Source organism: Acyrthosiphon pisum, chromosome A3 (genome assembly GCF_005508785.2).
Source record: "Acyrthosiphon pisum isolate AL4f chromosome A3, pea_aphid_22Mar2018_4r6ur, whole genome shotgun sequence".
Lineage (NCBI taxonomy): Eukaryota > Metazoa > Arthropoda > Insecta > Hemiptera > Aphididae > Acyrthosiphon > Acyrthosiphon pisum.
This window is the reverse complement of record NC_042496.1, coordinates 26,592,327-26,607,009: the sequence shown is the minus strand read 5'-3', so window position 1 is coordinate 26,607,009 and position 14,683 is coordinate 26,592,327. Positions and strand designations below refer to the sequence as shown.

The 14,683-nt window shown below is 30.1% G+C and overlaps 1 protein-coding gene across 1 annotated transcript in view; it reads left to right on the top strand.

Annotated features, from left to right (window-relative positions):
* Positions 1-14,178, top strand: part of LOC100162319 (hemocytin) — a 26,132-nt gene extending 11,954 nt beyond the window's left edge. The window contains exons 18-51 of the mRNA XM_001952830.5: positions 3,501-3,622; positions 3,698-3,818; positions 3,895-4,038; positions 4,221-4,470; positions 4,553-4,672; positions 4,771-4,930; positions 4,993-5,281; positions 5,371-5,551; positions 5,619-5,684; positions 5,817-6,058; positions 6,142-6,581; positions 6,673-6,967; positions 7,039-7,234; positions 7,319-7,476; positions 7,547-7,705; positions 7,768-8,193; positions 8,258-9,152; positions 9,232-9,359; positions 9,434-9,559; positions 9,878-10,086; positions 10,251-10,456; positions 10,516-10,704; positions 10,779-10,909; positions 10,985-11,107; positions 11,170-11,473; positions 11,543-11,836; positions 11,893-12,261; positions 12,342-12,455; positions 12,525-12,737; positions 12,830-12,933; positions 12,999-13,313; positions 13,379-13,528; positions 13,589-13,865; positions 13,964-14,178. Coding sequence (XP_001952865.2) covers positions 3,501-3,622; positions 3,698-3,818; positions 3,895-4,038; positions 4,221-4,470; positions 4,553-4,672; positions 4,771-4,930; positions 4,993-5,281; positions 5,371-5,551; positions 5,619-5,684; positions 5,817-6,058; positions 6,142-6,581; positions 6,673-6,967; positions 7,039-7,234; positions 7,319-7,476; positions 7,547-7,705; positions 7,768-8,193; positions 8,258-9,152; positions 9,232-9,359; positions 9,434-9,559; positions 9,878-10,086; positions 10,251-10,456; positions 10,516-10,704; positions 10,779-10,909; positions 10,985-11,107; positions 11,170-11,473; positions 11,543-11,836; positions 11,893-12,261; positions 12,342-12,455; positions 12,525-12,737; positions 12,830-12,933; positions 12,999-13,313; positions 13,379-13,528; positions 13,589-13,865; positions 13,964-14,145 — 7,698 coding nt within the window. The 3' untranslated portion in view covers positions 14,146-14,178. The remainder of the gene's footprint in view (positions 1-3,500; positions 3,623-3,697; positions 3,819-3,894; positions 4,039-4,220; positions 4,471-4,552; positions 4,673-4,770; positions 4,931-4,992; positions 5,282-5,370; positions 5,552-5,618; positions 5,685-5,816; positions 6,059-6,141; positions 6,582-6,672; positions 6,968-7,038; positions 7,235-7,318; positions 7,477-7,546; positions 7,706-7,767; positions 8,194-8,257; positions 9,153-9,231; positions 9,360-9,433; positions 9,560-9,877; positions 10,087-10,250; positions 10,457-10,515; positions 10,705-10,778; positions 10,910-10,984; positions 11,108-11,169; positions 11,474-11,542; positions 11,837-11,892; positions 12,262-12,341; positions 12,456-12,524; positions 12,738-12,829; positions 12,934-12,998; positions 13,314-13,378; positions 13,529-13,588; positions 13,866-13,963) is intronic.
* Positions 14,179-14,683: the final 505 nt, after the last annotated feature.

The window sequence follows — 14,683 nt, the reverse complement described above, 5'->3', positions numbered from 1 at the left end:
TTCAGACAGATAGGACTCGATAAGTGCGCACCAAGTATGCGGCAATTGTTCGCGTAGCTTAATAAGTAATCCTTTGTGCCAAACTTTATCGAAAGCTTGCGCAATATCAAGGAATACTCCACAGCAGTATTTTTTTTCTTCCAGTGCGTTGTTTATTATATTTGTGACACGATGGACCTGTTCAATTGTTGATTGTTTACTCCGGAATCCGAACTGGTGTTCAGGAATAAGCGGTTTTACTTCTATTATTGGTTTTAGACGCTTTAACAGTAATTTTTCGAATAATTTAGATAAGCTCGGAAGAAGCGATATAGGTCTGTATGAAGTTACTTGTTCAGGAGGTTTTCCTGGTTTAAGTAGCATGATGACTTGAGCTCGTTTCCATTGTTTAGGAAAAGTTTGTGATTAAACTATAAAATACTATACCTAATGGCTAATATGTTATGAATATATGTATAATATACACCTTGCCCCTCTCCCACCCCCGGTGAAAATTTCTGCCGGCTCCCTTGGCTGTACGAATCAGTTTTTATGTATATTATATAAATTATATTTTTGGCTATCTCACGAGCACTCTTATAACGACTGAAACCTTGGACGATACATGTTTCCACAAAAATATAGGTACCGTTCCTTTTTATACCAGTTTCCACAAAATGTGATATTGATTGATCCGTGTTTCCAACAAAAAAAAGTCGATATCATTAAATATTTATACAATTCAATATAATTATTTAAACAAATAATTACATTATTTCATTTTATTATAATCTTATTTTTAGACTCCAAGAGCACTTTTCCGGAAATAAAAAAAACTTTTAAAATCTATTACACAGTAATTGTATTTAAAATAATATATTATGCATTTTAATAAATACAAATACATACATTAAATAAAATAAAATACATTTTTATATCGTTAGAATAATTAAACAATAATAAGAACTCTTTACCGGTATCGAAGTCACACGTTGATCAGATACAGCATAATATTGTAAGTCAAATTTATGTATTTATATCTTTGTCCACAAAAATACGCTCTACGGGAATTATGATCCTGTTCCATAGAATCAACCAATTTTAATATATTTTTTTTACTAATATAGGGTAGGTAATATTCTACAGCCCACACTGAGCTCAGTTTTTCAATATACATAATACACCTATCAAACCCACTTCCCCTTTATAGGTATTGGATAGTAGATTAGTGGAAAAGTATTACAATTTAGGCGACAGCTAAAATATAAAATATAATATTTACATTTCATAGAATTGCAGACAATTTTAAAAACTGGAACCGGGCTCCATAGTATAAAGCTACCTAATAATCTTTTTAAAAATATAATATAATTTCAACTTTAATATTTTTCTTATTTTGTTTGAAGTATTTCTTTTAATCTAAATTAAACATTAACGTAAAATCAAAAAAAAAAAAAAAAAAATTATAATATATATTATATTCATCGTATAGACCAGTCCTAATTATCACAGACACAATTTTTTGTTTATTTACATTGTATACACAGTATACACCCACCTCCCGTGGTACCACATCATATACGAGTGCCTGCGGTTTAGACGTACGGTCAACCAATTAGATCACCAATTAGGCCATTGCCAAGGCCGGACTAAGTGGGGTTAACCGGGCCCTCTCAAGTACCAAAATGAAAGGGGCCCAAACAATTTTAAGCTGATACACATTTTTTAGTCATTTTAAAGAAAAGTTTTTCTATATTTTAAAACCATTTTTTTATCGACAAAAACAATTAAATAGTAAATACCTACAAAAGCACTATGGTAGAAAAGACGCATTTTACTGTTATTTTATATTTTCATTGATATTAATAATATCATCAATAGTTAATAATGTTATTTATGTACGGAAAAAGATTTTTCTAAATTAACTAGAGTAAAAAATAAGTATATAACCAGTCAAACCCAAGAAAACATAGACATACAAATTATTTTATATTCTGAGAATGATTTATTAAAATCATTAGACTTAAATGAAGTACTAAGAAAGCAAGAAAAAAACAATTATTTGTTAAATTGGTTTTTGTTTTATATATTAACTTTTGTTTGATATTTGTTGTAAATGAATTCATTTAATATACTGTTAATAAATTTAAAAGTTATTATGAAAATTTTAATTTAAATTAATGAAATATGAAGTATTAACTTTTATTATACTACAATAAAATGAGTAGCTTTATAGACATAAATTACATTTACCTATTAATTTTATAATTTTATAATGCAATTATTGTCAATTTGTGAAATAGTTAGAAAAATGTATGTTGCTGCGAGTGGCTTTGATAAAGCATGTTTTGTCAAAAGGGTCAATATGAAATTTCAGCCCCGGGGCCCAATAGATTCTTAATCCGAACTTGGACATTGTTATACTGGAAAAGGGAATGGTACACAATTGGTGGTAACAGTTACTTATACTAAGTGTAAGTGTTGGGTAGTAACGTAACGACAGTAACGAGTTACGGTAGCAATGTTATTTTATTTATAACGCGTTACGTAATTTAGTTAGAATATTGTTTTTATATATAGAAAAAACGTATAATGGACATTTTTTTGATAAGTAATTCCTATAATATAAAGCGTTACCGTTTCAAGTTGTTTCTAGTATTGTGAATTAAAAAATAAAATAATATTAATACCATTTATGTTAATTCTGGTATTGGGTATACAAATAAAGTATTAAATAATATAAATATAAAATCGTGAATCGTGACAATTCAGTTTCCAATGGTTTAAACCACGCTTAAATTATTATAATACAATTTAATTAAATTAATTATATGTTTAATGAATTATTTTCGATATATATATAATTTTTTCTATAAATAAAAGGTCGGGTGGAATGGTGTTATTATGTTCTTATACATATATATAACAAAAATATATTTTGATAGTTAAATATTAATAATTGTTGTATATATTAATTATAGTTGCTAACTGTTTATTATTGATTGATTGTTAAATGGCGATTATTTAAATAATTTAAGAAATTAAAAAAATGCATTTGAATTGTTTTTTTTGTAACGTGGAGGTAACGTAGTTACTTGTTAGATATAAAAGTCAAGTAATTTTATTAAAATTCGATTAGACTTATGAATAAAGTAACTTCCCTAATTATTTTAATCTTTAAACAACGAGTAAAGTAACTTACCACTTACAAATTGTTATGTCCGAAATCTTAGACCTCTTATATTCATGATATACCTACCATACTTCTAACCATATAAAATGTGTATTTTATTATATTTTAAAAGTAATACAAATATATTTGATATAATGTTACCTACATTAAAATATATAATGTATTATTACTATTATACTTATTTTATTTTCTTAAATGTTTTAAATACTATACATGAATAAGGACGACATAAGAATTAAAAATGGGGAAATAGAAATGAAAAAAACCCAAACACCAATTTGAGTCTCGTACATTTTTTTTAGTAATTTGTAATAAATTATACTTTTAGGTCGTACCTTGTGGTTCAACGGGAGCAACATGTATAAAATCCATAACGTTGACGGTTGGAAGTGGTGATGAGGTGGAATTTATACAATTGAAAAATCAACATACTCATTCTAATACCAAAAGGTTACTTGTAAAAAACAATAATAACAAATAATAATATTTTATAGGATCTTTAAAATATATTATTTAATATTTTAGAATATTTGTCAAAGAAGTTGGCCATTTTGTGGTGGTCGAAGTTCCTGATTTAGGAATACAAATATTTTGGGATAAAGGTACCAAAATAAATTTACAAGTTGACCAAAAATGGAAAACTCACGTAAGATAAACACGATAAAAACATAAAAACATTGTATTCAACAATAATTATTAAAATAGACATATTTTTTTTTTAGATTAAAGGGTTATGTGGAAACTATAATGACAATCAAATGGATGATTTCCAAACACCTTATGGGGGTATACCTGAAGTATCAGCATTATTGTTTGGGGATTCTTGGAAGCTACAGCCTCATTGCACTCAACCGTCTGAAATACGAGTAAGTGTTATACATTTAAATGTTTAAATTGCAACGTTACAAACTTTTACATAAGATAATAAATATACATAATTTCAGACCATAACATTGATTTTATGGTTTTATTTTATAGACTAGGTATATACTATTATTTAGTTGTACTCTATATGAATAATAAACTATAATACTTTTTAAATTTTTAGGATGCTTGTGTATTACACCCACATCGTAGGCAATGGGCAATTCGTCAATGTAGTGTTCTTAAATCTTCTGTGTTCAAACCTTGTCACTCACAAGTTTCTATAGACAACTACATCGAAAGGTGTATTTTTGACACTTGTGCTTGTGACCAGGGAGGCGATTGCGAGTGTTTGTGTACAGCAATTGCAGCGTACGCTCAAGAATGTAGTATTCGTGGGGTTTATATAAAATGGAGATCTCAAGACCTTTGCCGTAAATATAATAATATGATTGATAATAACTAATAATTTTTTATTTTATCGATAGATATACTAAGATACAATATTTTATATAGCTATTCAATGTGAAAATGGTACATCTTATGATTCTTGCATACCACGTTGTTCTCGAAAATCGTGTGACGACTACGCTTCTCCAACATCAGAATTATGTGATGACAAATTTTGCATTGAAGGTAAATATTTTTATTAGTATATTGATAACCTAATAAGTACTTTATAAAATTGCTTATATAATTTGTTTATTTTATACTTAAACAATTTCAATATTTAGGTTGTGCTAAAGCTCATTGTCCTTTTGGTCAAGTTTATCTTAATTCTACATCTGATATTTGTGTTTCCAAAAACAAATGCAAAATGCCTTGTAAAATTGAAGGCTCTGACCGTTTATTTAACGATGGTGACATTGTTTTTGAAGATAAATGTCACTCATGGTATGTTTAAAATCATATATTTCTGTTAATGGTAATTCAATTATTATTTGATTTAATTTTAGCTTTTGTTCGAGAAATAAGAAAATATGTAAAGGCCAACCTTGTTCTACTCCAGCCACAATAACCACACCTACTTCTACATTCCCAGATATAACTACCACTACAACCAGTAAACCAATATCAGACCAAAACATTAATAAAACTATTGAACAATCATGTTCTGATGGTTGGAGTGCTTGGATAAAAGTGAATCAATTAAAAAGCAAAAGCTTAACAAAATTTGAATACATGCCAACGTATGAAGATCTAAAGTCTATAGAATATAATGGAATAAAGGGCTTGAAAAACACTGTAAGAACTTAATAATAATTAATCACCATACGAGTTTGTTAAATGGACTAGTTTTACAAAAATGAACAAATTTAAAATTTTATATTTAGACATTGGGAATCTGTGTGCATGATAAAATGGACAATATCCAATGTAGACCAACGAAGGCAATAAAAGGTCTTAAAAATATAGTAGAAAATGTTGATTGTGGCTTAAAGAAAGGACTTGTGTGTGATGGTAAATGTAGCGACTATGAAATTCGTATACATTGTAAATGTCATAAAGAATCAAGTAAATATAAATGTTATGATTTGAGTAAAAAATAAATTATGATAATTTAATAATTTAATATTTATAGACACTGAAGATGAAAATCTTGGTATGATTGTTGACGAAGATCGAGTAATTAATAAAACACGAATGGGTAAGAGCGTTAAAAGTTTATTTAAAATTGCATTACTATTAAAATATATTATGATGTTATTTTATTTTGAACTTTTTTGTAATTTTGGTCAGTGTTAATTTTAAATATTATTATCGGCTTATCGTTTTTTAGTTTGTTTGGATGGATTTAAATGGCAAGGTTGCAAGGTAATGTGTAACCAAGTATGCCACTCATTTGAAAATCAACTCAAACACAAAAATATGTGTATATATCCACAAAAATGTATTGGAGGTTGTGTCAAAGAAAATCAACAGTCCACAGCATGCCCCGTTGGGTCAATGTGGAGGGACAACAACACGTGTGTGTCTAAGGATGACTGCACTTGTTTTTCTAGAAATGGTACTCAAGTGAAGGTTAGATAATCTTTTATTTAAAAATAAAATAAAATTTAAACATGTATGATAAAATTGTTACTTATGGTAAATTTTATTTTAAGCCTGGTGGTGTTTTTAAAGAAGATTGGTGCACTGTATGTCAATGTATAAACAATGCTTATATCTGTGATGATTCTTCTTGCCATTATAAATTAACTACAGAACCTATTGAACTCACAACTCAAAAATCTGATCAAACTACTTTACTCGAAGAATTAACTACACCGTATAGAGAAATAATTAATAATATTTCTTCTTCGGTTTCGCACAAGTTTACTTCCGAAAAGCCAATATCTACAACAGAAACAAAGATAATGACAACAGAGTATATAAGCACAGTCAAATGGCCTGAAACTAGTACTTCTAGTCCTTATTTGATTGTATCCACTACATTACCAACAGAAGAATTATCGACTGTAAAAAATATCAAAACAACAATTGGAGAAATTATTTTTATACCATCTACAGTGACTCCACCAGTAGTTATCTGTGATGCACACAAGTAAAAATATATATTTTATTATTTAGATTGCACTGTTGTAATACTACACCATAACAAAATAATTTAAATATACCACTATTCGATTTTGTAGAATCAAACCAATAACTGCTACCTTAGAACCATTGTCATTTGATGCTAGTTCATGGTTTGACGAAACTACTGCACCTCAGTACGCCCAGTTATATTCGGAGGAAAATGGTTACTGGAAACCATCTAAGACAAGCGAAAACGAATATTTACAAATATATTTAGGATACCCGGAAACGGTTTATGGGGTAGAAGTATCTGGTAATCCTTTAACCGATGAATACGTAACAAGTTATAAAGTAGCATATAGCTTGGATGGTATAAGTTTTAGTTATGTTCTATATCATGGACAACCCGAAGTAATTGTTACATTTTATTTATACAATATTCATCAAATGTATTATAAACATCGTGTAAATTCATAATTTAGGCGTTCCGAGGTCCTTATTCGCATAATGTAATAGAAAAACAAATATTTTTTACTCCAGTTGAAGCAAAGTATGTACGAATCATACCTATGACCTGGCGAAATAATATTGCGATGCGAGTCTCTTTATTAGGATGTCCAGTTACATCTACTACTCTTGGTTATGAAACTCAATCAACTATAAAACCATCGAACAAATGTAATTACATTTAAAATTTATTTAAACGATCAGTTATCACTTCCCAATACGTTTAGTTGATTTATTTATAATTTATTTTTAAAGCCATTTGTTCCGATCCAATGGGAATCGAATCTGGCTTGTTAAACAACATGATATCGGTATCTTCGTCGACATTTGAAAATTTCAATGCTAGCAATGTGTCACTCAATAGTGAATCAGCATGGGTACCATTTACAGCTTCAACCAATCAGTGGATTCAAGTAAATTCGATTTACATTTAGATCATCAATTAAATAAGTAATACATAATTTTAACTATATATTTATACAGGTAGATTTTACGGAGCCTAGAATAATAACTGGTATTGTAACTAAAGGTATTACTTCAACAAGCAAAACAGGTGAAGCATGGATTGAAGCATACAAAATAGTGTATAGCAATGATTTAATAAACTGGAATAAAATATTGGATTCTAATTTAGATGAACAGGTCTTAATGAAAATAAATGCTAGTTTTATTTAACACTGTGCTGAGCTTTTTATTTTTTTCAGATTTATTCAGCTAACTTTGACGGTAAAAGTCCAAATACTGTATTTTTCAAAACACCAATTAGAACGCGTTATATCAGGCTTCATCCAGAAAAATGGTACAATATGCCGGCATTAAGATTAGAAGTTCTTGGATGCTTTGAAGCATACGCAACTGAAGAAACAATTATTCAGACAACAATAAAACCCACTATTCATCTCACAAACTGCAATATTTGTCCTGGTATAACGAATAATGACTGTAACTGCTCATCGGACACGTGGTGGAATGGTGAGAATTGTGGACTACGTTCCGAATGTCCATGTGTTCTAGGAATTATGACATACCAAGTCGGTACAGTTTATGATTTAGAAAACTGTCAACAGTGTACATGCACTCTTGGTGGATTGCCTGACTGTGCTCCAAAAGTGTGCGGCTCTTGTCCTCCCGTAAGTCATATTAAGTCTTTGAATGTAGTAACTAGGAACGTACCTTAATATATTGTGTGTTTAGGGAGAGGTTTCCAATACTGCAGTATCAAGTTGTAAATGCGAATGTATGCCATGTAAAAATGGCACAAAGTTATGTCCGACGTCTAATGTATGTCTTGAAGAATCACTCTGGTGCAATGGGATTCAAGATTGCCCGGATGATGAAATTAACTGTTTAACAACTACTACGACAACAACAACCACCACTCCAATTACAAAAACAAAAGCAACACCAACACCAACAACAACAACAACAACAACAACAACAACAACAACAACAACAACTATGGCTCCAACAGTTACAGAAGAAATAAAAACAACCATTCCAATAATTTTACCACCAAAAAAAAGAGGTCCAGGTCCATGTCCCGAAATTAAATGTCCTGAGGGACAAATAGCAAAGATTTTAAATTCATTACCAGTGAAAACCAATTCAATTAAATTTGCTCGAAAGACAAGAAGTCCGGAAATTATTGAAGACGATCCGTGGCCATCGCCTTTTAATCCTATGACTAATTTAGCAGCATCAGTGAAAAGAAATCATCAAGACCCACTGTTTAGTACTAAAGGAACAACAATTCGGCGTAAAGGAGGTATTAATTTTGGTGTTAAAAGTGGAGGTGTGAAAAACGATAATCAACAGCCAATATGTAAACAATGGATTTGTGAAGCACAAGTAGAACAATTTAAGTGTAATACACCGTCGATTACATGCCAAGAAGGATATTTCTTACAAATTACGCCAAATGATAACGACATTTGTCCAGTTTATACATGTGTATCGAATACATTAGACGAAAGTGAATGTGAAATCGATGGCAGAGTATTTAAAACCTTTGATGGAGTTACGTATAAATATGAAGTTTGTGATCATATTGTTGTCAGAGATCGAGTACATAAAAAGTTTATGATAAAACGTAAATATAAATATTAGTACAACGTATTTACTATGTATTCTTTATATTTTATATTTTACTAATTTGAATTATATTGCAGAAATCCGCCGTTGTCCATATATTGGAGCTTGTCAGGTATCTTTATGGATGGACCATTTGAATCATACTATTGAATTTTTTCCAAATATGACAACAACATATGATGGATATTCTTATACTGTTAACCAGGTAAACTCCAATAACAAGTGTAAATAAAATTATATAATTCAAATATATGCTAAAATATTATTCATTTATTTCAGCTTCAAATTATAGGAAGTCAAGCCACGCAATTTGCCGTGAAACAAGTTCAAACTGATTATATTATATTTGCCAGTACATTAGGTTTTAATATTATTTGGCAAGTTAATGGACAAGTTAAAATAAAGGTATCAAGAAATTACACAGTACCTAGATTATTAATGACTAAATATGAAGAGGACCAGATATTTTCTTGAATTTTTCATATTACAGAGTTATAGAAAACAAAAAATATTTGTATATATTTGAAAATATCAAATTAATGAATTAAGAATGCTCAATTTGTTGGTACATTAGGTTTAGACTTTTAAAGTTATCAAGATTCAAATAAATTTTATATATTACACTTATTTTTTTATTTATATGTTTTATTTTATATTTTTCAACATTAATATATTATTAATTATATTGTTATTAAAATTATTTTTATTGAATATTTTCTATAGGCAAATGCATATTATACTGGAAGAGTTGATGGTCTTTGTGGATTTTTCGATAACAACCCTACAAATGATAAACTTAAGCGTGATGGACTTATTGCTGCAACTACTCCAGAATTCGGAAACTCTTGGGCTGATTCTAATATACAATGTGAAGCCAAAATATGTCCATTACATATACAAAAAGAGGCTCTTGAAGCTTGTAACGTTTTTAGGTAAATAATAATATTTAACAATTATGTTATGTTGTTTATTAATATGAAAGACGTGTCAACTATTTTTTTTTTTGGCCTCCCCCTAGTTTATTCATAATATAATTCCATTAAATATGTAGTCAAATATAGAAAAACAATATAAATAATAAATGTATTTATTCTAGATCGGAACCGTTGAACCAGTGTGGTGGGCATGAGAATATCGAAGAGTTTGTAATGAAATGTGTTGAAAGCATTTGCTCATGTTCTGAAAACTCAGTAAATGACTTTTCTGAATGTAGATGTAAAGCTATTTCAGGATTAGTTACTCAATGCTATGTATCAAATTCATCAGTTGAACTTTCTGATTGGCGTATACTACACGATTGCCGTAATTATAAGTAAATAGGTTTAAAAACATTTTACTCAACTTATTATATTTTTGTTTAGCTGTTAATTGTCCCACGCCTTTGGTGTACAAAGAATGTTTTAACAAAGTATGTGAGCCTACTTGTGATTCATTACTTCAAAGTGATCCATGTCCAAAATTACCTGGCTTTTGTTTCCCGGGATGTTATTGTCCAGAAGGATTTATTAAAGAATTAGGGTCTTGTATAAAACCATCAAAATGCAGAAACTGTAAATATAGAAATATTGACATTTAGTATAATTTGATAAATTTAATATTATTTGATATTTTAATTATATTTAAGGTGTATGTGAAGGATCGGGTACCAATCATTATACAACATTTGATAAGGTTGACTTTACTCACAAGCAGAATTGTTCTCATGTTTTAGTAAAAACTACAAAAGAAAATAATTCATTAAAACCTGGTTTCACTGTATGTTTTTTTAAATAAAATTATACATATTATTCATACAAACTTTTAATTTCTAAGTCATAAACTATATTTTAGATTGTAGAGACTACTGGGAAATGCTCTAATCCACTGTTTTCAAATGGAGTTTGTGTTCAAAATCTAACTATCATCCATGCAGCTCACGAATTGCACTTATACTATAATGAAGACGCTTCTAAAGTATTTTTGGAATTTAAAACGTAATTATCAATAGGTTTATAAAATGTTTTTGACGTGTATAGATATTAGCAATTGTTGATGGGAATGAAGCCAGTAAAATACCATTTACAAATAAATGGTTATCGATAACAGAATCTCCTGGAAAATCTGTAACCGCTAGTATTCCAATTCTTGAAATAGAAGTTATATTTATGACTATGAATCAAGGTTTTTCAATAAAAATGCCGTCACATTTATACTACAATAAAACTGAAGGTCTATGTGGTAGTTGTAACGCAGATTCTACAGATGATATGGCAGCTCCAGATGGAAATATTCCAATAAACGCTGATGAGTTCGTAATAAGCTGGAAGGAAAATGGAACTAGTAATTAAGTTAATTGAATAATCATGTACATTTTAATAAAAATATTGCGATTTTTCATTTTTGATATAGAATTTGAACAGTGTGAAGCCATTATAACTGAAGTTAAAGAAAAAGAAGAAACGTGTTCTATTCCTAATCCAGATGTCGATCCATGTCTTAAGTTAATGGATTCTAAATTATTTGGCCAATGTCATGCTATTGTTGATGTGAATTTGTACTTGAAAAAATGTCATTCCATTTTATGTCAAGGTCACGAAGGATCATTTTGTCATTCGTTAGAAGCTTATGTTCGTGAATGTCAATCTTTTGGCGTGTGTTTAGATTGGAGATCTCCAAACCTATGTCCTTATTCTTGTCCAAAAGGTAACTAATTAATAAGAAAATTTGTGTTTATGGTTTCTAAATGAGAATGTTATTAGGATTATTCTATAAGGCTTGTTCATCTGGTTGTGAAGAGACCTGTGATAACTATAAAGCATTAAGGTCTGGAGAATCATTGTGTAAAAATCTACCCACAGAAATGTGTACATGCCCAACTGGACAAGTTTTCAATAACAGCATATGTGTAAATGAAAACCGCTGTGAACCTTGCGATAATGAAAATCATTTTGTCGGAGACACGTGGTTTGCTGACAAATGCACTACATGCACTTGTTCAAAAATTTCAAAAACAGTACACTGTGAAAAAAAACAATGCACCCAATCATTGTTTGCAATTTGCCAAACTGGATTCAAATCGGTAAAAGATGAAGATAACTCAGACGAGTGTTGTGTACAGTATAAATGTGGTAAGTTAAATCTACATTCGGATAAATGTTTATATTTTATATTTATGTTTTATTTTTAATGAGACGAGTTTATGCTTTAGTACAAGAGGAGAATATCGTTCAAAACTGTACGGATATTGCAATGCCTGTATGCGCAACAGATCAAGTAGTAAAAATGGAATTGACTCCGAATGGCTGTAAGAGATTTATTTGTGGTATGTATAGCTTGTAATAATTTTATTAATTATATTTCCGTTAATGTACTCTATGCAAATTGTTATCAGAATGCAAACCTAAGGATGAATGTTATTCGAGTTTACCAGACAAAGATGTTGAACTGTTACCCGGTATGATTAATGTTATGAATAACCAAGGGTGTTGTCCTTCATTCCAAGCGATTTGTGCGCCTGGCACATGTCCTACACCAAAACCATGTCCTATGTACCATGAACAATCTGTTATTGATGATCACAGTTGTTGTCCACAATTTAAGTGTGGTAGGTGAATTTATTATGCATTAGATATATTATACATTATCATCAGAATACTACAAAAATCGCTTAACTATTTAATAATTTTATGTTATTAGAATTGCCGAATAATACATGTGTGTACGAATATGAGTGGATTGCCTCGACGGAAGGTGGAGAACGCAAGCGCTCTGAAAATGAGAAAACTGTAGTTTTAAAACAAGTAAATTTTCAAATTAATATAAACCTTAAAGATTTTATCTAATTTTTATTTTTTATTTTTTTAAGGTGAACGATAATTGGGAAGATGGTCCTTGCCGATTGTGTTACTGTGATTCGACGTCTACTCGAGGAACTTGTAACAAAATTGAATGTGCTTCTCCATTAATAAGTTCCGACTACGTAATAGTGTCGCACACAAAATATGGGCAGTGTTGCCCAAGTTACAAAAAAGAGGCATGTATTTTTAATGGAACGGTTTATAATGTCGGAAGCGAATGGTCTTCATTTGATCCTTGCGTATCTATGAGCTGTAAACTCGATAGCAATGGCGAAGCGTTTATTACTGAATCCGTAAAAAGTTGCAACACCGAGTGTCCACTGGTAAATTACCTTCTACGGCTATTTGCAAAATATATTATTTAATTATATAAAATGCAATTGTTTAGGGGTGGACTTATACACCTTCGACAAACAGTTGTTGCGGAACGTGCTTACAAAAATCGTGTGTGATGCAAAATAAGACCTATGCTGAAAATGATGTGTGGACGTACGACAATTGTACGTCGTTTATTTGTTCAAAGTCTGAGTTCAATGAAGTAAGCGTTTAGTTCATTGTAAGACTCGTTATAATATTGTAAATTAAACTTCATTTTCAGTTTAATATCATACCGGCATACCACACTTGTCCGAATATTGGTGACTGTCCGGAAAATAGGATCTATTACGACGGATGTTGCGAACAGTGCAATTCCACAGGGGCCATTGAAACTGAGAGCCATAGCCTTTGCGCTCCAGAGAGCTTACCCATCAATCAAACAGTTGGTCTGGTAACAGAAGACAATCCTTTCCACGACACGTGCACAAATACAGAAGCCATAGTTGGGTTCACAGAGTGTCGAGGCCTTTGCGATTCATACACTTACTTCAATAAAAGTGAGTGTCGATAGTCGTTGGACTTTGACTCCTTGGCTGTTAAAAATCATACACGTGGTAAAATATTAACACACAAACAAATTAATTTTTGTTTTCAGAAACAATAAGACACGATTCAAAATGTCAATGTTGTCAGCCGATCCGTTTCGATAAATTGTCGGTGGTGTTGCAGTGCAAGGATGGCTATCAGTATAACAAGCCTGTCTCAGTACCGTCGGCTTGCTCTTGTACAGCGTGCGGTGAAGAGAGCTTTTCGATAAAAAAATCCAGAAAACTTTAAAACAAAACTTGAATTGTAACAATAAAAAAAAAATATTATCTCATACCTAATCCAATACTAAAACCATTTATTTATTTTAAATAATTAGATGAGGCATTTTTTTTTTGTACGTTTTTACGGTTGTATTTATAATAGTATCATAATTTATTATAATATTACAATGTATTAATTAACTAAGCTATTTATTACTGTCGCATTGCTTTAAATATAATATAGTATATGTGCATTGTACACACCATTACACATCATATAAATTCGTATTCATTAAACTTGATATAAAGAAATTGTTGACTTTTCCTTATCTAATACATTAACAACACTAAGAATGTTTTAATTAAGAGTAAAATTTTGATGGCGTATCATCATTTTGTCAGCCATATTCATTAGCATTTTTTATTCCGAGTCATAAATTGCCTTCTCCTTTCTCGTATCATTTATATCTTAAAAAAATATTTTTGCTGTGTTTCCATGTACCTACATTTACTGCAATTAAAACATGGTAATATTTAAAAAAAATCTAGACTGATATTTAAAGCAT